The sequence below is a fragment of the Nomascus leucogenys genome, chromosome 1a (assembly GCF_006542625.1).
Source record: "Nomascus leucogenys isolate Asia chromosome 1a, Asia_NLE_v1, whole genome shotgun sequence".
Lineage (NCBI taxonomy): Eukaryota > Metazoa > Chordata > Mammalia > Primates > Hylobatidae > Nomascus > Nomascus leucogenys.
The window spans coordinates 21,689,236-21,712,951 of NC_044381.1; the positions used below are offsets into that span (position 1 = coordinate 21,689,236).

General features: G+C 40.3%; 1 protein-coding gene across 9 annotated transcripts in view; it reads left to right on the forward strand.

The window, feature by feature from the left end:
• The window catches only part of FOCAD (focadhesin), a 319,501-nt gene that overhangs the window by 293,053 nt on the left and 2,732 nt on the right, over window positions 1-23,716 (forward strand). For all 9 annotated transcript variants that reach the window (XM_030819707.1, XM_030819627.1, XM_030819549.1 and 6 more), the window contains 7 exons: window positions 3,763-3,891; window positions 5,678-5,793; window positions 8,723-8,983; window positions 9,657-9,746; window positions 16,803-16,980; window positions 18,850-18,947; window positions 20,589-20,840. In XM_030819707.1, the coding sequence (XP_030675567.1) occupies window positions 3,763-3,891; window positions 5,678-5,793; window positions 8,723-8,983; window positions 9,657-9,746; window positions 16,803-16,980; window positions 18,850-18,947; window positions 20,589-20,840 (1,124 nt within the window). The remainder of the gene's footprint in view (window positions 1-3,762; window positions 3,892-5,677; window positions 5,794-8,722; window positions 8,984-9,656; window positions 9,747-16,802; window positions 16,981-18,849; window positions 18,948-20,588; window positions 20,841-23,716) is intronic.

The window sequence follows — 23,716 nt, forward strand, 5'->3', positions numbered from 1 at the left end:
GCATCTGCTAATTTGGTCTCTGCTTCTCCTTTTTCCTACGCTTCTCATTTCTGCTGCTGTTTTCACTTTTGCTGAGTCTGCCCTACTTCCCCCTTCTTTCAGCATCTGTTTATGGCTTCTGCTTCTCCTTTTTCCTACGTTTCTCCTTTCTGCAGCTGTTTTTTTCCTGCTGACTCTTGCTTCCCCATTTTAGCACCTGCTAATTTGGTCTCTGCTTCTCCTTTTTCCTATGCTTCTCATTTAAGCTGCTGTTTTCACTTTTGCTGACTCTGCCCTACTTCCCCCTTCTTTCAGTATCTGTTCATGGCCTCTGCTTCTCCTTTTTCCCATGTTTCTCCTTTCTGCAGCTGTTTTTTTCCTGCTGACTCTTGCTTCCCCATTTTAGCATCTGCTAATTTGGTCTCTGCTTCTCCTTTTTCCTATGCTTCTCATTTCTGCTGCTGTTTTCACTTTTGCTGACTCTGCCCTACTTCCCCCTTCTTTCAGCATGTGTTCATGGCCTCTGCTTCTCCTTTTTCCTATGTTTCTCCTTTCTGCAGCTGTTTTTTTCCTGCTGACTCTTGCTTCCCCATTTTAGCATCTGCTAATTTGGTCTCTGCTTCTCCTTTTTCCTATGCTTCTCGTGTAAGCTGCTGTTTTCACTTTTGCTGACTCTGCCCTACTTCCCCCTTCTTTCAGCATCTGTTTATGGCTTCTGCTTCTCCTTTTTCCTATGTTTCTCCTTTCTGCAGCTGTTTTTTTCTGCTGACTCTTGCTTCCCCATTTTAGCATCTGCTAATTTGGTCTCTGCTTCTCCTTTTTCCTATGCTTCTCGTGTAAGCTGCTGTTTTCACTTTTGCTGAGTCTGCCCTACTTCCCCCTTCTTTCAGCATCTGTTCATGGCCTCTGCTTCTCCTTTTTCCTATGTTTCTCCTTTCTGCAGCTGTTTTTTTCCTGCTGACTCTTGCTTCCCCTTTTTAGCATCTGCTAATTTGGTCTCTGCTTCTCCTTTTTCCTACGCTTCTCTTTCTGCTGCTGTTTTCACTCTTGCTGACTCTGCCCTACTTCCCCCTTCTTTCAGTATCTGTTCATGGCCTCTGCTTCTCCTTTTTCCTATGTTTCTCCTTTCTGCAGCTGTTTTTTTTCCTGCTGACTCTTGCTTCCCCATTTTAGCATCTGCTAATTTGGTCTCTGCTTCTCCTTTTTCCTACGCTTCTCATTTCTGCTGCTGTTTTCACTTTTGCTGAGTCTGCCCTACTTCCCCCTTCTTTCAGTATCTGTTCATGGCCTCTGCTTCTCCTTTTTCCTATATTTCTCCTTTCTGCAGCTGTTTTTTTTCCTGCTGACTCTTGCTTCCCCGTTTTAGCATCTGCTAATTTGGTCTCTGCTTCTCCTTTTTCTCATGCTTCTCATTCCTGCTGCTGTTTTCACTTTTGCTGACTGCCCTACTTCCCCCTTCTTTCAGCATCTGTTCATGGCCTCTGCTTCTCCTTTTTCCTATGTTTCTCCTTTCTGCAGCTGTTTTTTCCCTGCTGACTGTTGCTTCCCCATTTTAGCATCTGCTAATTTGGTCTCTGCTTCTCCTTTTTCCTACGCTTCTCATTTCTGTTGCTGTTTTCACTTTTGCTGACTCTGCCCTACTTCCCCCTTCTTTCAGTATCTGTTCATGGCCTCTGCTTCTCCTTTTTCCTATGTTTCTCCTTTCTGCAGCTGTTTTTTTTCCTGCTGACTCTTGCTTCCCCATTTTAGCATCTGCTAATTTGGTCTCTGCTTCTCCTTTTTCTCATGCTTCTCATTCCTGCTGCTGTTTTCACTTTTGCTGACTGTGCCCTACTTCCCCCTTCTTTCAGCATCTGTTCATGGCGTCTGCTTCTCCTTTTTCCTATGTTTCTCCTTTCTGCAGCTGATTTTTTCCTGCTGACTCTTGCTTCCCCATTTTAGCATCTGCTAATTTGGTCTTTGCTTCTCCTTTTTCCTATACTTCTCATTGCTGCTGCTGTTTTCACTCTTACTGACTCTGCCCTACTTCCCCCTTCTTTCAGCATCTGTTCATGGCCTCTGCTTCTCCTTTTTCCTATGTTTCTCTTTTCTGCAGCTGTTTTTTTTTTTCTCTGCTGACTCTTGCTTCCCCATTTTAGCATCTGCTAATTTGGCCTCTGCTTATCATTTTTCCTGTGCTTCTCTTTTCTGTTGCTGTTTTCACTTTTGCTAACTCTGGCTCCACATCTGCTTCTCCCATCTTTCAGCATCTACTGATTCTGCTACTTTTTCTGATGATTTTGCCTCTGCTTCTCCTTCTGCCTATGCTTCTCCTTTCTGGAGCTGTTTTTCCTTTTGCTGACTCTACTTCCACTCTGATTCCCCCTTTTTCAGCATCTTCTAATTCAGGTGCTTTTTTGCTGATCCTGCCTCTGCTGTTCCTTTTCCTACCTCTGCTTTTCCTTTTGTTGATTCTGCTTCTGTTTCTGCTGATGCTAATTTCCTTTCTGCTGCCGATGTTGATCCTGCTGCTTTTGCTTCTCCTTGTTCTTCTACATTTTAATGTGTTATACTATTTTTGACCTCCTCGTAGCTTCACATTTACATGGCCCTTAATGTCTATTCCATTCCTTATTGCACCATATGTTTCCACTCACAAATGCTCCACTATCTGTTTTTCAATTTCTGATTACCGTATACACACTCCCTTAAAAAAGGAATATGGTATTAAAGTAATGGTACTGTGTCATAGGCAGCTGGTTAACTGATGGACTAGCTGTTACACAGCCCTTAGGTGCTCACTTCTAGAACGGTCACCATGGCACAGGCTGGGAAGCAGAAAAACTGGAGACTCCCGAGGTACAGAATGCAGTCTAGGACTACAGAGACTAGGTAATACATAGTCCATAGAATGGAATGTACCTGAGTGAGCCATCCTTATTCTCTCTGCTGGAAGTAGATTGAGGTGTAAGTGAGCAATGAGGTACTAATGTAAAAGAAGTTACTTAATTTGGAAAACTAGATAAAAAGACAAGAGTGTGCAGAGGACAGTTAAGTAGCAATGTGGGAAATTTTTATCCAGTCAAAAAGGAAAGACTGTAGACAAGTAAAAGAATGAAATCATGTCATTTATGGCCACCTGGAGAACTCATGTTAAGTGAAGCAAATCAGCCACAAAAAGATAAATATCACATATGTGGAAGCTAAAAAAGTTGATCTCATATGCAGTGCCAAAGAAAGTTGATGTTATATAGAGGTAGAGAGTATAGAATAGTGGTTACTAGAGGTTAGGAAGAGAAGGAGGATGGGGCAGTAATGACGGATTGGTTAAAGGAAACAAAATGAGGAATAAGTTCAAATACGGGGAATTAGTTCTGGTGTTCTAAAGCACTGTAGGGTTACTATAGTTAACAGTAATTGTTATTTCCAAATAGCTAGGTAAGAGGATTTTCAATGTTTCAGCATAAAGAAATGATAAATATTGGAGATGATGGATATGTTATTTATCCTGATTTGTTCATTGCACGTATGTATGGAAATATCACTCTATACCCCATAAATATATACAGTTATTATGTATCATTGAAAAATTTATAAATTTTTTTTAAAAAGAGAAGAACAGAGGGAGCAAGCTTTTCTGGCAAATGGAGTTGAAATTAAGAGCACAGAATTGAAGGGTTGATCACAATTGAAGATGTGATATCAGATCCTTTGATGCTAGAAGGAAGGCAGGAATTGTTGACATTTTCCAATTCCATGATGGTATGCAGGTGTTTTACTATTATTTTTCCCTTTCTGTTATAGGTCCTGAATCTGTGCCTCCTTCGCTCCTTAAAGTAGTGATGAAACCCATAGCAACTGTTGGAGAAAGCTACCAATATCCTCCTGTGAACTGGGCTGCACTTCTCTCTCCACTTATGAGGCTAAATTTTGGTAAATATAATGTGTTTTTAAGTCTTCAGACTTTGATTTTAGTATTTGACCTGAATGGAAAAACAGATTCTGTGTCACAATGTGTAGTGACTGGATAGACTTTTCATATCTTGAGGTTTGTCATGTTGGATGGAATGGCTGGGTTACTTTCACTCAGTCATTGAGCCCCTGAGGGTGAGGAAGAAGAGGTCTAAAGACACAGGCCAGATACACCTGCCAAAAACAATGCTTGACTGAGGTTTGTGCACTGCTGGGAATGTGGTACAGGTTCCATTAAGCTTGGCCTTGTGGTTATCAAACTACATTTCCAGAGCCATAGGTTTCGAGAAGTACCATGTGGGATGCTGTATTAATTTTCTATTGCTGCTGTAACAAATTACCACAGTGGCTTCAAACAACACAAATTTATTATCTTTACACATCCACAGGCCGGAAGTCCAACATGTTTCTCACCAGACTAAGATCAAGGTATCAGCAAATTAGAATTTCTTTCTAGAGGTTGTAGGGAAGAATTCATTTCCTTTTCTTTTCTAGCCTCTAGAAGCTGCCCACATTCTTTGACTTGTGGCCCCCTTTCTGCATCTTCAAGGCAAGCAATAGAGGGCTAAGATCTTCTCACACCATCATCTTTCTGGTTCTCCGTAGCCAGGAAAGGTTTTCCACCTGTAAGGACTCATGTGATTAATAGGCTCACTTAAATAATCCAGGATAATCTCTCCATCTCAAAATCCTTAACCTTAATCACGTCTGCAAAGTTTCTTTGCCATATAAGGTAGTGTATTCACAGGTTCCAGGGATCAGGATGTGGACATTATTGGGGACCATTATTCTGCTTACCACAGTTATTTTGTGGTGAGAGGCAAACACAATGCACACCTCAACACCTCCAGTTCATCCACAGCAACCTATTTTATACGGAATAGAGTTACACATGCAAATATAATTTAATGTACTTGTTCCCCACCCTAACTCCAAAAATAAAATAAAATAAGAAGGGGGGATGAAGAGCAATTTAAACAGTGTTGTAAAATTGTGTGTGTTTGTGTGTGTGCCTGCTGTGAGTGCTCTATCGTTTATAGTAGAGTGCATACTTACATATGATATATAAAACAACTTCTATACTGTAATTTATGTGCAGTTTCAGAGATAAAGATAATTTTGACTACATACAATTTTTCACTTAAATGCTTTCATATAAACCTAATCTCTATATAAGATATAATGTCACCATACTGGGTTTCCAGAGATTTCATTTGAAAAATGTGTTCCTCTGTCCCTTTCCTTGTTTTGTGTGCTATAGTGAAATGTTTGTATTTCATTTAAGTCCTTAGAAAAAGGAAGGAAAATAAGGTGCTGATTGGAATCTTACTACTAGAAAGGCATGATGACTAGAGAATGTGGCTGTATCTTTAAGCCATTCCATACCTTGGTATATTTCTTCACGGTCTGCATATGAGATGGAGAGAAGGGAAAAACAGAGATCAAGAGATTACTAGCTAGAATTTTCTCATATTTTAGATAGTGTTTGTTCCTCTGGATATCATAAGAGAAATTCCCGTATCTAGTTCAAGCCCCTTGCTAGTTCCAAGGTGGGACTGTGATGCCATTGGACACATTATTTTGCCTCATAACTAACAAGACTCTTGAAATATCTCTTCTGGTTTACTGAAGTTCTGTTACCTGCAGAAGTCACGTAAGCAGATGCTTTGATTTGAGATATTAAAGCCTGAAAATGAGTCAGGAAAGTAACTATATATTCAGATTATTTTCCTTTCTTGCCTTTCAGGTGAAGAGATCCAGCAACTGTGCCTTGAAATTATGGTGACCCAGGCACAGTCATCCCAGAATGCCGCTGCACTATTGGGCTTGTGGGTGACACCACCACTGATCCACAGTCTGAGTGTATGTAGTAACTAAGGGTGTTGGCCAACAGGAGGATATTGTTCTTTAGGAAGAGATTAACATTCATTTGGGTGTGTGTTCTCAAAGTCAAGAGGAGACAGATGAGATCTTCACAAAAATTAATGGTTGATAGTAGCTGGCCTGCATATTGGAAAATTATATAGTTCAGAACCCTGCCATAGCCATTACCATTTATGCTTTAGCTACCATTTATTACAAAAAGTGGAAAATGATGATCAGAGGTATTAAAGTTCCTTTCTCAAGATCATATAGCTAGAAAGTTGTGGAATTATTTGAAGTTATGTTTATTTGATTATATAGTATGTGTAATTATTTCAGTACATATTAAGAGAAAGGAAATCCATATGTACTGGACTCATCCATGTATTATCCTTCCCCTATCCCAGAGGAGGCAGCAATTAAGGTGAGCCGTGATTTGGTTAGATATCACATCAAGGGGACCAGGGGATGTAGGTGGGAGAGTGTAAATGGAGAGCATGAAAGATCTCTACTAGGCTGTTTAGCTTGAGCAAAGCGTTGAGAAAGAAATGACCCAGTCTGGTGTTTTTGATAGAGGGGGCTAGCACCTTTCACGTATAGGCCAAGGGCAGAGTTTAAAGATGTGAAGTTAGTAAAGTTGTATAATTTTGATTAGGTTTCAAACTAGAACAGAAAAACATGTTCCATGATTCTTTAGAGGTTTACCAGTTTACATAAGTTAAATGCTGTCATCCTTTAATTGTCTCCATAATCTGGCCTATTCTTCTGTCCTAGGAGGCTTTAATTGTTTGAGAATAGTGCAAAGCCTTCTTATCATTTCCTCAGTCTCTTGGCCTTTGTCCCTATTCAGCCTTGTTTCTGTTTTTTTTGTTGTTGTTTTTGAGACAGTTTCTCGCTCCATAGCACAGGCTGGAGTGCAGTGGCACAATCTCAGCTCACTGCAACCTCCACCTCCCGGGTTCAAGTGATTTTCGTGCCCCAGCCTCTCAAGTATCTGGGACTATAGGTGTGCACCACCATGCCCATCTAATTTTTGTATTTTTAGTAGAGACGGGGTTTCACCAAGTTGGCAAGGCTGGTCTCAAACTCCTGACCTCAAGCGATCTGCCCACCTCAGTCTCCCAAAGTACTGGGATTACAGGTGTGAGCCACCATGCTGGGCCTGTTTTTGTTTTTTTAAACCTTTCCTACTCCTCCTCACTGTCTTTGATTGAAAGTGGATGCCATCAAGGTCTGCATCTTTCTGTCAGGTATTAATTTCACTCCACCTGTCTGCTCCAAGTGGCTCCCAGCTGCCTGCCACTTACTGAGCCCTTGCTGTGCACCTGGTACCTGCAAGCACTCAGTGAGTACTTACAGAAACCAGACTTAATTTCTCTACAGCCTGACAGGACAGTTTTAAAAATAGCTTTGTTGAGTTATAATCTATATAGCCTAAAATATGGCTGTTTTAAAGTGTAAATGTGATGAATTTGAGTACTTTATAGGTTTTTCAGTCATCTCCAAGAATATTTCCATCACCTGACAAGCTCCATTGTGCTTGTCACTCCCAGCTTCAGACCCAAGCCACCACCAATCTGCGTTCTATCTGTAGTATTGCCTTTCTAAAATAACCTTTATTTATATAATTTTATATAAATTATATATAAATTTCATATAAATTTTAGAAATTCTTTAGAATGGAATTACACAATATGAATTTTTTTATGTCTGTCTTGTTTCATATCTGAGATACATTTTATTATTTCCATTTTAACAGAATTATAAACTGAGGCAAATGGAGGTCAAGCAAAGTTTGCCTAGCTAATAAAAGAGAGAGCTCTGTCTATCTGAGTTCAAAGCCCTGTTCTATTCACTCCTTCTTACTTTTGAATCAGACCTATTTCCAGCCTGTTGGGTTGGCCTCCGAAATTTTCCTAAATTTTACTTATCCTTTCATTTATCTTTTAGATCTGTGCTACTCTGTGCATTTGTCTTTGATTATTTATCTTTATTGTTATCTTGGTTAATTAACAAATTAAGTTTGTGAATTCATTTTCTTAAATATAGAATGATCTGAGATGGCATATTCTTTAAAATGAGGTCTTGAGAAAACTCATGCAACTACACTGATCTTTTTGGAAATTTGCAGAAAACATTGTTCCTCTGTCCCTCCCCTATTTTTGTGTGCTATCTTGAAAAAACAAAAATAGCACACAAAAAAGTTTTTGCCAGATTTTACTTTTTAGATCACTTATTTTGCCAGATTTTATTTTTAGATCACTTATTTTAGACTTGCTGCCCCTTTAGTAGCATGCTTATGTTCCTAAGAATTTTCGAAGCCCACTTGGTTAAAGTCTGTTATATAACAGAGCTGTTACTAACATGCACTTTCTTGGCTCTCGTGAACTCTAAGGTGCCTGGTCAGTTCTACATGCTCAGCTGGTGGTTTTACTTTGGTCATAAATGGTCCCAGCATGTCACTTCTCCTTATTACTTCCTTATTTTTTCTCGGAAGAAGAAATTAATAGTATCAGATGCTCTGTTTAGTTGATTTTCAGCAGATGAGCCTTTCATCTTCCAGAGCTTTTCTTGCCAGAGAATGTGACCTTTTAAAACTGTAAAGTAACTGTCATGTACTTTCAGAAGTAGCATTTTATTCCCATCACTGAAAACATCCAAGGTTTAAGCTGAGTAGTTCACAGATGGGTTGGCAGATCCCATATAAACACATGATTCACCCTGGATCAGAAGTAAGTGCAGAAGCCAAAATTACATGCATTGGTGGCCCATTGGACCGTGAAGCTATGGAAAAATGAAGGGGGAAGGAAGTAACCTGAACCTTTTATCTCTCAGTCTACCCTCAAACACAGTGATGACGTACAGGTTTTGAACATTGCAAACCCAGACTTGCCTATTTACATTCAACCTCTTCTGTTTTTACTTCCAGCTGAATACCAAGAGATATCTCCTGATATCTGCACCTCTGTGGATAAAACACATCTCTGATGAACAGATCCTGGGTTTTGTTGAAAATTTAATGGTGGCAGTTTTTAAAGCAGCTTCCCCACTTAGAAATCCTGAGCTATGCCCAAGTGCTTTACAGGGTCTGAGCCAGGCCATGAAACTGCCCAGCCCTGCCCACCACCTCTGGAGTCTGCTCTCTGAAGCTACTGGGAAAATTTTTGACCTCCTGCCAAATAAGATTCGGGTGAGGAACAAAAATATTTACATTCCTGACTATTTATGTTTGGGATATTTTAAAGGCTTCTTGGCAAAGTGGGGAGGTGTATGTTTTAAGAATGTGGGTGGGAAGGCTAGCAAGAAATAACCACATTCTTTACTAGGAGTGTGTTTTGTTTCCAAGATCTAAATTGAGGTTGAATATTTAGAACCAAAGTTTTGAGCAAGCTTAGAAGCAGTTTAACCAGTGCTGCACCAGGAAATTTGCTATTAGGCCTTTTTACCAAATGCCTCTTGTAGAAGACAGGAAAGCTCAGAAGTCCTTACACTTTACACCTTGAGAATCCTTGGGCATGATTTCCCATATACTGTTTGTATAAAACAGTTTAGCATCAGCCCTTCCCCTCCCCCAAAAGACCTCTGAATTGTAATTTTACAAAGAGGTTAGAAATTTATTTGGGATGAAGGAATTTTGATAAGGAGAAAAAAGTATAGCCAAAACAAAACAAAACAAAAAAACACAAAGCAACAGGAAAGATGTCTTCAAAATGATAAAAATTGGCCAAATGTTTTGGTTTAATTAAAATTAAAATCTCATCAGCTGCTGTTCATGGGGATAAGAAAATCTAATAATTTGTCAGAACATTTTGACCTGTTATTTTACACTGTTTGTTGACATGTTTGGGATTTTTCTTTATCAGAGAAAGGATCTAGAGCTGTATATCAGCATAGCAAAATGCCTCTTAGAAATGACAGATGATGATGCCAATCGGATCACCCAGGTTACTAAGGTAATAACATATCTTTCTATACCTTTTTTCATTATTGAGGCAGAAATTACCATTGAAGAATTGATTTCAGTGTCCTTTTGGCTGAAGCAAGTTTTGCTGCATTTTTGTTATTGGTTAATTTCAGGAAACTATATTTCATTTACATTGTTGAGCCTCTTGTTCAGCCTACTAATGTGGTTGGTGCTTAACAAATGTTGTATGGTTGGCTAGATGGATGAATAACTTTTTAACCCAATTTCTCCCACTTTGTCCTTCACCTGATCCTATCCTTAGGAATGAAGAAGGTGGTTGATTGAAAAGCAAGCACTGTTAGCCCTGACACAGGATAATTTATTTCCCACACCCATGCCCAAGTCAAATGATGAATGAGCAAAAAGTAGCATATCAGTAAAGTTGCCAGATTTAGCAAACAAAATACAAGATATTTTGTTAAATTTGAGTTGCAGATCAATAATGAATCATTTCTTAGTACAAGTACATCCCAAATGACACACTTGTATTTGAATGGCAGTTTTGCATACCAACTAATACCAATGGTCTAGAGAACTGTGAGCTCCCTTATAGCTGGTGGACTTCGTGTCATTTATTTTACTTTATGGCAGGTTTGCCTATTCAGTCAGATCCTTGAATTTCTGCATCATATGGCAGTGGTTCTCAGAATGTGGTCTTTGCATAAGTAGTGTCAGCATCGCCTTGGAAATGATTAGAAATGTGAGTTCTTGAGCCCCCATCTAGACCTACTGAATCAGAAACTCTGGAGATGGAGCCCAGGAGTCTATGTTTTGTCTCTCCAGGTGATTCTGGTGTATCCTAAGGTTTGAAAACCACTGTTAAAGAATATTTGGGGCCAGGTGTGGTGGCTCACGCCTGTAATCCCAGCACTTTGAGAGGCTGAGGGCGGGTGGATCATGAGGTCAAGAGATCGGTACTATTCTGGCCAACATGGTGAAACCCTGTCTCTACTAAAGGTACAAAAATTACCTGGGCATAGTGGCACACACCTGTAGTCCCAGCTACTTGGGAGGCTGAGGCAGGAGAATCGCTTGAACCTGGGAGGTGGAGGTTGTAGTGAGCCGAGATCCCACCACTGTACTCCAGCCTGGTGACAGAGCGAGACTCCGTCTCAAAAAAAAAACAACAAAGAATATATGGAATATCAACATTTTGGAAGTTAGGTTGTTTTAAGCAAGGAGAAGCAACATAAGAAAATAGTTAAGAGGATGGACTCTGGAGCCTCACTGCTTCAGTTTGAAATCCAGCTCTGCAATTTACTAGCAATGCAATCTTGGTTAAGCTTCATAAGCTCTCTGCCTCAGTTCCCTTATCTATAAAGGGGAGATAATAACACCTACGACTTAGAGCTCTTTTGAGAGTTCAGTGAGTTAGTCCATGTTGAGTATTTGGAATACTGCCTGGGTCAAGATAAGGACTCAGTATTTGTTATCATAATTATTACATATGTGTAATGAATTATATTCTATTATTACATTCATGTAATGTAATTGGAAATAAAGTATGTCATTTACTTCTTAGTATCTAGAGCTGAAGGTTGCTGTTACTCGCTTGAGTTTCTACCTAAAATACCATTCAGAACATTGTCACTGGAACATACTAAGTAGTGTTCTGATGTCCCCAAAAGAGTTAGTCTGCTTCAGCAAGGTCAGAGTTTTCTCTAGAGGTAGAGGTAAGAATAAGATAGTGGTAGAGAACACAGACTCCCTCAGTTCTGTTTCTTACTCTGCCACCTGTAGCTATGTGACCTTAATTTAAGCAAGTTGCTTAACCAGTGTGCTTCAGTTTCCCCATCTGTAAAGGTGGGACTTTAATAGTGATCTACTGCAGATAATTGGTGTGAGAATGAGTAAATGCAGCAGTTCTCAAATGTTTTAGTCTCAGGAACACTTTAGCTTCTTAAAAATTATTGAGGATGCCAAAGAGCTTTTAATTATAAGGGTCATATCTGTTGACATTTACCTTATTAAAAATTTAAAGACTAGGAAAACTTTTAAATATTTACTTAAAAGCAATAGTAAGAAACCCATTATATATGAACATGATTAATAAAAAAATTTAAAGCATAAAAATTTAGTGAGAAAAGTGGCATTGTTTTACATTTTTGTAAATCTCCTTAATGTCTGGCTTAACAGAAGACAGCTGGATTCTCATGGCAGCTTCTTCATTCCATCTGTTGTGAGGTTGTTTTGGTGAAGTATGTGAAGAAATTTCAGTCTCATACAGATATGCAGGAGGAAAAGGGAAACATGTGCTAATAGTCTTTTCACATAATTACAGACATCCTTCTTTTACATTTCACCAAAAAAACTCAACAACTTGTAGTTCGTGTTTTTTTTTTATTATACTTTCAGTTTTAGGGTACATGTGCACAATGTGCAGGTTTGTTACATATGTATACATGTGCCATGTTGGAGTGCTGCACCCATTAACTAGTCATTTAGCATTAGGTATATCTGCTAATGCTATCCCTCCCCCCTCCCCCCACCCCACAACAGTCCCTGGAGTGTGATGTTCCCCTTCCTGTGTCCATGTGTTCTCATTGTTCAGTTCCCACCTATGAGTGAGAACATGCGGTGTTTGGTTTTTTGTCCTTGCGATAGTTTACTGAGAATGATGATTTCCAGTTTCTTCCATGCCCCTACAAAGGACATGAACTCATCATTTTTTATGGCTGCATAGTATTCCATGGTATATATGTGCCACATTTTCTTAATCCAGTCTATCGTTGTTGGACATTTGGGTTGGTTCCAAGTCTTTGCTATTGTGAATAGTGCCGCAATAAACATACGTGTGCGTGTGTCTTTATAGCAGCATGATTTATAGTCTTTTGGGTATATACCCAGTAATGGAATGGCTGGGTCAAATGGTATTTCTAATTCTAGATCCCTGAGGAATTGCCACACTGACTTCCACAATGGTTGAACTAGTTTACAGTCCCACCAACAGTGCAAAAATCTGGGGGAGGGGTGCCCGCCATTGCCCAGGCTTGCTTAGGTAAACAAAGCAGCTGGGAAGCTCGAACTGGGTGGAGCCCACCACAGCTCAAAGAGGCCTGCCTGCCTCTGTAGGCTCCACCTCTGGGGGCAGGGCACAGACAAACAAAAAGACAGCAGTCACCTCTGCAGACTTAAATGTCCCTGTCTGACAGCTTTGAAGAGAGTAGTGGTTCTCCCAGCATGCAGCTGGAGATCTGAGAATGGGCAGATTGCCTCCTCAAGTGGGTCCCTGACCCCTGACCCCTGAGCAGCCTAACTGGGAGTCACCCCCAAGTAGGGGCAGACTGACACCTCACACGGCTGGGTACTCCTCCGAGACAAAACTTCCAGAGGAACGATCAGGCAGCAACATTTGCAGTTCACGAAAATCCGCTGTTCTGCAGCCTCCGCTGCTGATATGCAGGCAAACAGGGTATGGAGTGGACCTCTAGCAAACTCCAGCTGACCTGCAGCTGAGGGTCCTGTCTGCTAGAAGGAAAACTAACAAACAGAAAGGACATCCACACCAAAAACCCATCTGTACATCACTATCATCAAAGACCAAAAGTAGATAAAACCACAAAGATGGGGAAAAAACAGAGCAGAAAAACTGGAAATTCTAAAAAGCAGAGCACCTCTCCTCCTCCAAAGGAACGCAGTTCCTCACCAGCAACAGAACAAAGCTGGACGGAGAATGACTTTGACGAGTTGAGAGAAGAAGGCTTCAGACAATCAAACTACTCCGAGCTACAGGAGGAAATTCAAACCAAAGGCAAAGAAGTTAAAAACTTTGAAAAAAATTTAGATGAATGTATAACTAGAATAACCAATACAGAGAAGTGCTTAAAGGAGCTGATGGAGCTGAAAGTCAAGGCTCGAGAACTACGTGAAGAATGCAGAAGCCTCAGGAGCCAATGTGATCAACTGGAAGAAAGGGTATCAGTGATGGAAGATGAAATGAATGAATGAGAAAAAAGAATAAAAAGAAATGAACAAAGCCTCCAAGAAATATGGGACTATGTGAAAAGACCAAATCTACGTCGGATTGGTGTACTTGAAAATGATGGGGAGAATGGAACCAAGTTGGAAAACACTCTGCAGGATATTATCCAAGAGGACTTCCCCAATCTAGCAAGGCAGGCCAACATTCAGATTCAGGAAATACGGAGAACGCCACAAAGATACTGTTCGAGAAGAGCAACTCCAAGACACATAATTGTCAGATTCACCAAAGTTGAAATGAAGGAAATATGTTAAGAGCAGCCAGAGAGAAAGGTCGGGTTACCCACAAAGGGAAGCCCATCAGACTAACAGCGGATCTCTTGGCAGAAACTCTACAAGCCAGAAGAGAGTGGGGGCCAATATTCAACATTCTTAAAGAAAAGAATTTTCAATCCAGAATTTCATATCCAGCCAAACTAAGCTTCATGAGTGAAGGAGAAATAAAATACTTTACAGACAAGCAAATGCTGAGAGATTTTGTCACCACCAGGCCTGGCCTAAAAGAGCTCCTGAAGGAAGCACTAAACATGGAAAGGAACAACCAGTACCAGCCACTGCAAAATCATGCCAAAATGTAAAGACCATCAAGGCTAGGAAGAAACTACATCAACTAACGAGCAAAATAACCAGCTAACATCATAATGACAGGATCAAATTCACACATAACAATATTAACTTTAAATGTAAATGGACTAAATGCTCCAATTAAAAGACACAGACTGGCAAATTGGATAGAGTCAGGACCCATCAGTGTGCTGTATTCAGGAAACCCATCTCACGTGCAGAGACGCACGTAGGCCCAAAAGGATGGAGGAAGATCCACCAAGCAAATGGAAAACAAAAAAAGGCAGGGGTTGCAATCCTAGTCTCTGATAAAACAGACTTTAAACCAACAAAGTTCAAAAGAGACAAAGAAGGCCATTACATAATGGTAAAGGGATCAATTTAACAAGAAGAGCTAACTATCCTAAATATATACGCACCCAATACAGGAGCACCCAGATTCATGAAGCAAGAGACTCAGACTCCCACACAATAATAATGGGAGACTTTAACACCCCACTGTCAACATTAGAGAGACCAACGAGACAGAAAGTTAACAAGGATACCCAGGAATTGAACTCAGCTCTGCACCAAGTGGACCGAATGGACATCTACAGAACTCTCCATCACAAATCAACAGAATATACATTTTTTTCAGTACCACACCACACCTATTCCAAAATTGACCACATAGTTGGAAGTAAAGCTCTCCTCAGCAAATGTAAAAGAACAGAAATTATAACAAACTGTCTCTCAGACCACAGTGCAATCAAACTAGAACTCAGGATTAAGAAACTCACTCAAAACCGCTCAACTACATGGAAACTGAACAACCTGCTCCTGAGTGACTACTGGGTACATAATGAAATGAAGGCAGAAATAAAGATGTTCTTTGAAACCAACGAGAACAAAGACACAACATACCAGAATCTCTGGGACACATTCAAAGCAGTGTGTAGAGGGAAATTTATAGCACTAAATGCCCACAAGGGGAAGCAGGAAAGATCCAAAAATAGTTCCTTTTCTTAAAAAAATATTTTTTAGACTGTGTCACACTTTGTCGCCCAGCCTGGAATGCAGTGGCATGATCTCAACTCACTGCAACCTCCATCTTCTGGGTTCAAGTGATTCTCCTGCCTCAGCCTCCAGAGTAGCTGGGATTACAGGCATCCACCACCATGCCTGGCTAATTTTTTATATTTTTAGTAAAGATGGGGTTTTACCATGTTGGCCAGGCTGGTTTTGACCTCCTGACCTCAAGGTGATCCTCCTGCCTTGGCCTCCCAAAGCGCTATGATTACAGGCCTGAGCCACCATGCCCGGCCAGCAACTTGTAGTTCCTTAAAAGTTAGTTGCAATGTAGAATCTGAAACCATATTAGTGAAACTCGTATACTTTGTTACATTAAATTCCACTAGTCTGTTTTGCACTTTGGGTCTTTTACCCATGCATGGTTTTGTAATATCATATATTGGTCATTTGGAAAATATTGAATCACTGAGTTTTGAAGATCTTCCAAATGATGACAATATAAAATAATCGTATTGTTAATAGCACTGCCAATCTCATCAGAAAAGCTTTTTACATATTGGGAAGCTGCCAGGCTCATAGAAGCAGAAACAAATTTTCCAAAAATCTAATTTTCTCTTGAAAGCTCAGATTTTGTCATTTGGGAGCAGATACTATCAGGTGTTTTTCTTGAAGTGACAGGTTCAGTTCCTTCAGTTTCAAGAAAATAATCTGTCATATACCCAGGTTGAATAACCATAGTTTTTCCGTCAATTATTCTTTCAAGTAAATGGTGTTCTGTGAAAAGAGTGGCTATGTCACAGCCTAATCTTACACATGTTCTTCCTTGGCTTGAGACCATCATCATACTTGGGTATGCAGCACAGTTCCCTTATGAGTATTTCTCAGTTTGTCCCACAGAGTATTTTTAAAAATATTTACTCAAGGGCCAATGTTTAATGGAACTAATAATTTTTATTGTTTCCAAGGATATTTTAAGTGAAATTGGCTTGTGAAATAAAAACAAATGTCAGTACAATATACAATGAATACTAGTACACTTTGGTGCTAACATAAAAATAGTTTTGACCTCACAGAACCTCTTATGCACCTTGGGGTTCCACAGAAGTTCTGTGTACCATACTTTGAAAACCACTGAATTAACACGTTAAGTGCTTGGAGTGATGCCTGGCACACAGTAAGTACTGTATTTGTTAGTCATCATTTTATTATTATTATTTGTGTATATTTACTAAATATCATCACTGACTAACTCCTCAACAAATTTATGGTTTTAATGAAGGAGGAGGAGATGGCATTACAACCCTCTATTGTATGTTCATGTTAATTTAGCACACAGGCAGATGGGTCGTGTGCTGCCGGAAATGAACAGAATAGTAACATCCAACTCACCTTTTCTATTTTGCCCTTGCCCCGAAATTCTGTAGCTACTTCAGTTAATTTAATAGTAGCTAAACAATTTTTTTTTTTTTTTTTTTTTTTTTTTTTGCAGAGCAACATAGAAAAGGCTGCCTTTGTCAAACTGTACTTAGTCTCTCAAGGACGATTCCCCTTGGTGAACCTGACCGATATGCTGAGTGTTGCTGTGCAGCACTGTGAGAAAGAGGTGTTGGCCTGGATGTTTCTGCACAGCTTATACCAGGCACGGATTGTGAGCCATGCCAACACGGGTGAGGACACCCTGGGTTGAACATCAGAAACAGGAATAGATCTGCTTGCTGTTGCTTTTAAGTTGCACTTGAGTTCTCAACTTAAAAATTAGTTTAGTGCTTATTGACACAGGTTAGGCCTTCTGGTGTAATGAGGAGTAACTTGGATAGAAATGAGCAGTTATAGCTCACAACATCCACTTTTGGAAATGAGGATGGATTCTTTCGCGGGGTTTTGTTTTGTGTTTGGCTCTGTAGACCCTCAAAGATACAAACAAGTTAGCTGCTTCTGCCTGTTTAACTTCAGTTTCCCAAGCACACAAGATATCAATTGATTCTGCCTGATGATTTCATGAAAATGGCTTTTGGGTAGTCATTTAACAAACAAGAGAAAACAGAAACAAAAAAATTGACTAGTTATTTTACAGAAGAACTTCTCTGGGGTGAGAATAATCAAATCCTGCCACCCTATCTACATTAGCAAGCTTGAAGCTCTGCTAATGAATCACATGATGCAATTTTTAGACCATTTTAGATGTTATGCTTTAATAATTACTGAATAAGAGAGCTCCCTCATTGCTCTATCCAGCTTGTTGGTCATATTTACAATTTCTGGAGACTACATTCAAGTTCTGAAAGGCACCAGGCTCTTGAGGGATAGATGTGGCTGAGAAGCTTGTGTTACTCTGGACAAATTGCTTATGCTTCTGTGCCAGGTTTTCCCCATCCATCTCTTGTATTGTTATGATTTTGAGGAAAAACTGACAAACACGATTGTAATACTCTGCAAGACTGTAGCGCCTTAATACCAGCCCTTCAGGAGGCCAAGGCAGGCGGATCACCTGAGGTCAGGAGTTTAAGACCAGCCTGGCCCACATGGTGAAACCCTGTCTCTACTAAAACAACAAAAATTAACTGGGTGTGGTAGCGTGAGCATGTAGTCCCAGCTACTCAGGAGGCTGAGGCAGGAGAATTGCTTGAACCCGGGAGGCAGAGGTTGCAGTGAGCCAAGATCCCACCACTGCACTCCAGCCTGGGTGACAGAGCGAGACTGCATCTTGGAAAAAAAAAAAAGAAAAGAAATTTTGATTCATCATCCTCTGTGGCAGTCTGAAACAGTTTTTATATCTGCATTAGTGCCTTTCCACTGAAAAATGAACCTATGATGAGAAACTGGACTTTTTTACTCTAAGCCAAAAGTGTATGTATGAGGAAGAAATCTAGTAGGTGTTTCAAATGAAGCATGAATTTACATGCAATAACCTGAAATAAGTTTGATGTTGCCTTTGGTTCCAGCCAGAACCAGCTGGCTCTCAAATGCAGTTCCCGTTTTTGAAACCTGTCCTTAGTAGTCTTTACTGTGCTAGGAATCCTCTTTAAAAAAAAAAAAAAAATTAAAAGGGAAAAAAGTCAATATTGCTGATAATGGAAATATAATGGCTGTATTTTGTTTTTCTTTACATGTCTTTGGGTTAGGTTTCCTCTGTGATTTGGCATAAATTGGGAACACTTAAGCAAAGGAGAACTATAAAAACAAATAATTGTCAACAATTCAACATTGCTAGTTAGTTGGCATGCCAGATTTCTCCTGGTGTGTTTAATGTTGAGAGAGAAACTCCAACAAATGCATTTTATCACTAGTGGTCAGGGAGATTTAAAGAATAAATTGGCTTTTAAAAATCAAAGACCAAAATACCGTTATCTGATGTGAATAATGTCAAAGAACTCTCTCACAGGCAGTCACAAGTCTCGGGTATTGCAAGGGAACATGAAACTGGTTAATGGAATCCTCACCAGGTGTTCTGCTTTAGTTATGATGGTTGTTACTGATCTGTTTTACATTTCAAAGGAAAACCATGGTCTAGTAAGAAAATACCCTTTTCATTTCAGGCATTTTGAAGAGAATGGAGTGGCTCTTGGAACTGATGGGTTATATTAGAAATGTTGCTTACCAGTCAACATCCTTTCAGAATACGGCTCTTGACGAGGTAAAATCTAGAGGAGTAGTTTATAGCTTCCTTAAAATACAGAACTTATATTAGGTTGGTGGAATTGGCAAAAACCGCAATTACTTTTGCACCAACCTAAAATATATGCTCCCAAAAGAGGAACACGTTGCTATTTGCAGCTTTTCTTTCCCTCTTTCCTTTTATTTTAGACACACTTAATGATTCTCTGATGCCGCAAGGAAATCGGTATTCTTACCAAGCTCTTGGAGACACCCAAGGCTGCCCTTTGAGAAATATTTTCAACAAAATATGTTTCTTGACAGACAGAACACAAAGGACACTCGGGAGAGAGAGAACCCAAGCTCCTATATAGCTGGGATTGATCCCATAAAGGATGTGGGAATATAGGGCTCTGGCCTCCACAGTGGCCCAGCATATGGCTAAAAATGCTTGCTTTGAAGAGGTTCCTGGAGTGTATGCAGATAATCTTATGTGTGCCAATACTTATGTGCGCGTGTGCACATATGGAGGGGAGTTTTTATCAAACCTGCAAAATTACCTATGACTCAAAAAAAGTAAGACCCACTAGTATTAGGTTTGGGTGAGTTTAAAAATAAAAGATTAATAAAATGAAGACAGCTCTTTCCTGCTTTCCTTCATTGTGTTGACTTAGCTGGCAGCTGTGCATTTTGTAATAGTAGAATTTTTTTTTCTGTAGGCATACTTCATGAGTATTCTCTTTGCTATGTGAGTCACATTTGCATAATCTGGGATGTTTTTTGAAGTTCTGCCCAGTTTTTCTGAAGAGTATGTCTTTTTGAAATTTTAATTTGTGAGTTTAGGAATTTTAAGAGATTAGGAAGTACTTTTTAAACTTTTTTTGAACTTGCATGGTCTGTCCTCTTTCTTCTGATTTCCTAAGTTTTTATTAACTTTCTCTGTTTTCTTACAAAAACCTTAAGACACTGAGAAAATACAGATAAGCAGAAAGAAGTGTAGTTTAAATCACAGTAATCCAACTACTCAGAGGTGGCTCCTATAATCACCATTTCTATAATTGTCTAGATTAGTCTGAAATCTAAATGGATACATCCTGGACAGGTTTTTAAAATGCATGAAGAAGCTGGGCACAATGGCACATGTCTATAGTCCCAGCCACTTGGGAGGCTGAAGACTTCAAGACCACTCTGGGCAACATAGTGGGATCCCACATCTTAAAACATTTTTTTAAAAAAATGAAAGACTTGCTCAAAAGTAGAATCAGAGTATACATATTTTTAAAAATTAGTTTTGCCCACATAACCATAAATATTTCTTCATTTGGAAGCTCTTTGAAAACATCGAAACAGAGGAATGTTTGGATCTTGATGTGATTAGAAATTGAATAAACGATGTTTCTCCTGAAATGTTAGAGCAATAATAATGAAACCGTTGGGTCTTCTGCCTTCACATAAAGGGACCTCAAAAATCTTCTAAAGCCCAAAAATGTGTCTTCATTAAACATGGAAACTGAGTCTACTGTTCAGTTCAGTTCCTCTTCTGGGTGGGGGTAGGGCAGGAGGGACTGGTTGGGTGAAGGGGAAGATGACATTGCCTCACGACGGGGGCTATGTATGTGAACATGTGTTACTTTGAATTGTTGAAACATATGACCTAACGTCATTTCTATTTTCATCATAGGCTTTGGACTTCTTCTTGCTGATATTTGCAACCGCAGTGGTTGCATGGGCCGACCACACTTCCCCTCTCCTCCTCGGTCTCAGTGCCAGCTGGTTGCCATGGCATCAGGAGAATGGCCCAGCTGGGCCAGTACCAAGCTTCCTTGGCAGGAGTCCAATGCACAGGGTCACTCTGCAGGAGGTTCTCACTCTCCTTCCCAATAGCATGGCTCTGCTGCTGCAGAAAGAGCCATGGAAGGAACAGACCCAGAAGGTGAGGCAGGGCAGGCAGCCATTGTCTCTTCAGCAGTTTCTACTGCAGAATTGAGGTGGGAGTTAAGTGCATCTTGAATCACACCGCAGACTTTCCTACTCAGCCCCAAATCTCAGCCAGATGCAGAGTCTCAGAGATTGAGGGTAGCCCAGGCTCGGGGCAACTGCTGATTAAAAACAACAAGGTGGCAGCTTGCTTACAGCTGGGAGTGAGGTGGAGGAAAAGCCCATACTTTCCTTCATTTATTGAAGGCACTTGTTTTCTTGATGGGGGGGTGAGGGAGGAAAGGGTGAGTATGTCTCGGAGCTCAGAATCTCAAGGTGAGGGTCGACAGGAAAGCAAATTCAGGATTGCAAAGGGTGTGATAAGTAAGATATAGTGGTGGTGAGTAAGGGAGGGAGTTGATCAACAATGCCTGGGTGGGTCAGGAAGTTTTCTGCCAGGAAATGTGGGTCGGGAGCATCCATCTTCTTGTAGCATCTTTAAGGTTCCCCATAGCTTATTCCATTGCACAGATATGCTCCAGGCACCCAGTGTGCACTGGTCTGTGCTAGATGCCAAACAGAGCTTTGTAAAGGTCTAATAGTATCACCCTTGCCCTCAGGAAAACCCAAATTGTTTAGTTTGCTGTTCAGTCTAGTTCCTCTTCTGGAGTAGGGGTGGGGTAGGAGAAGGAGTTGGGTGAAGGGGAAGATGACATTGCATCATGTTGGGGGCTTTGTATGTGAACACGTGTTACTTTGAATTGTTAAAACATATGACCCAAAAGGAAACATTTTTTTGGTTTTTAATGTTGAGGTTCCCTAGGCTACTAGCTGTTCTGCAAAGCATATGATAATACTGTGCTTACTGTACTTCTCATTATATGTTTCTGACCTGTCCTTAATACAGTTGGTTGGAAGATTCTTTTTTGAATCTCATGTAATCAAAACTGGATGAAGTTGAAAACTTCAAGCTAACTTTTTGTTGCTTATTCTTGAAATCTGAACATTAATCTTTAAAAACATTTCTGAACTGTAGACCTGTAGTTTAGCTATGCACAACTCCACCAAGTGTCTCAACTAAAATGCCTTTTATTTTTCTTAAACCTGATAAGCATTAGTATTGCTGCCCCAAATTTTGTGCTTTGTGTCCCATTTAAAATCAAATTTTGGCTGGGCACAGTGGCTCACACCTAGAATCCCAGCACTTTGGGAGGCCGAGGCAGGCAGATCACCTGAGGTCAGGAGTTCGAGTCCAACCTGGCCAACACGATGAAACCCTGTCTCTACTAAAAATACAGAAATTAGACGAGTGTGGTGGTGTGTGCCTGTAATCCCAGCTACTCAGGAGACTGAGGCAGGAGAATCGCTTGAACGCAGGAGGCGGAGGTTGCAGTGAGTCGCGATCCCTCCACTGCTCTGCAGCCTGGCTGACAGATTGAGACTGTCTCAAAAAAAAAAAAAAAAAAAAAAAATTTAAATGTGGTCTTCCCTTACGTTATTTCTGGACTGGGATACCACATTCCCTTTGGACTACAATGTAGACCTCTTGCATTCATTATATTTTGTAGTGCTTGACTTTTTTGCTTACCGGTAGGATATTATAGCACAAAACTGAGAAAAGGAAAATCAACAAAGAAAAAAATTTTTGATTAAAGCAGGGAATTAGGAATATTTTCTTTTTCTCCCTATTTTACTCTTTCTTCAACCTAGCTTCTATATGTGAAACTAAAATGCCTATTACCTATCACCAATGTATGTGTTTTTAGTGAACCAAGATTGGCAGCATTCTGTCATTGATGAAATTACCCTGTATCTAATTCAAAAACAATTCGGGCTGCATCCTGAGAGATCAGCCAAACTCATAAATACTATGAGTTTCTACCTCATTTGCAGGATTTATTCATGGTTAACATGCTTGGCTCTACCTAGTGAATTATTTTATGCCATTTCTCTTGCATTTCAACTTTCTGTTCCGTATCCATTTGGGCACAACTGTTGTCATCTACAGAAACATATTTTATTTCAGAAACGGGGGCTTATATCTGATGTGTTTTCTATTTACTGCCCAGCCTAGGAGCCTAGACCAAGCTGCACACAGAACCAGGTGGGAGGCAGCATGATGCAAAGAAAGAGCATAGGGCTCTGAAGCCAAGTGTACTTGGGTTCAAATCTTAACTCGGCTATACATTGAGAGTGGACTCGGGCAAGGGTTTTAATCTCTCTGGGCCCATCAGAGTGATGAGAGATAATGTTCCTGGCACACAGGAGGCCCTCTGGGCCCATGTCTACCTCCCTCTTAAAACCTGTATCAGCAGCCGGGCGTGGTGGCTCACACCTGTAATCACAGGACTTTGGGAGGCCAAAGCAGTTGAATCACAAGGTCAAGAGATGGAGACCATCCTGGCCAACATGGTAAAACCCTGTCTCTACTAAGAAAAAAATACAAAAATTAGCTGGGTGGGGTGGTGTGCGCCTATAGTCCCAGCTGCTCTGGAGGCTGAGGCAGGAGAATCACTTGAACCCAGGAGGCAGAGGTTGCAGTGAGCCGAGATCGCGCCACTGCACTCCAGCCTGGCGACAGAGCAAGACTCCATCTCAAAAAAACAAACAAACAAACAAAAAACCACCTGTATCAGCTCTCAAGATATTCAGCAGGGAAGTAGGTTTGACTTTGCCAGGTCATTTAACTAAATGGGAACTGTATCCAACTTTACCGTATCTTATGCTTGGTCCCTGTCTCATCTCCTCCACCTGGGGAAGGTATTGCCTAAGAACTGTAATTCCAGCTACTGGGGAGGCTGAGGCAGGAGAATCACCTCATATATATAGGTCCAAGGGACTAACTGTTCTTTTGCTGTTGGTAGGATTCTCTTCTTTGACACTATTTTTCAT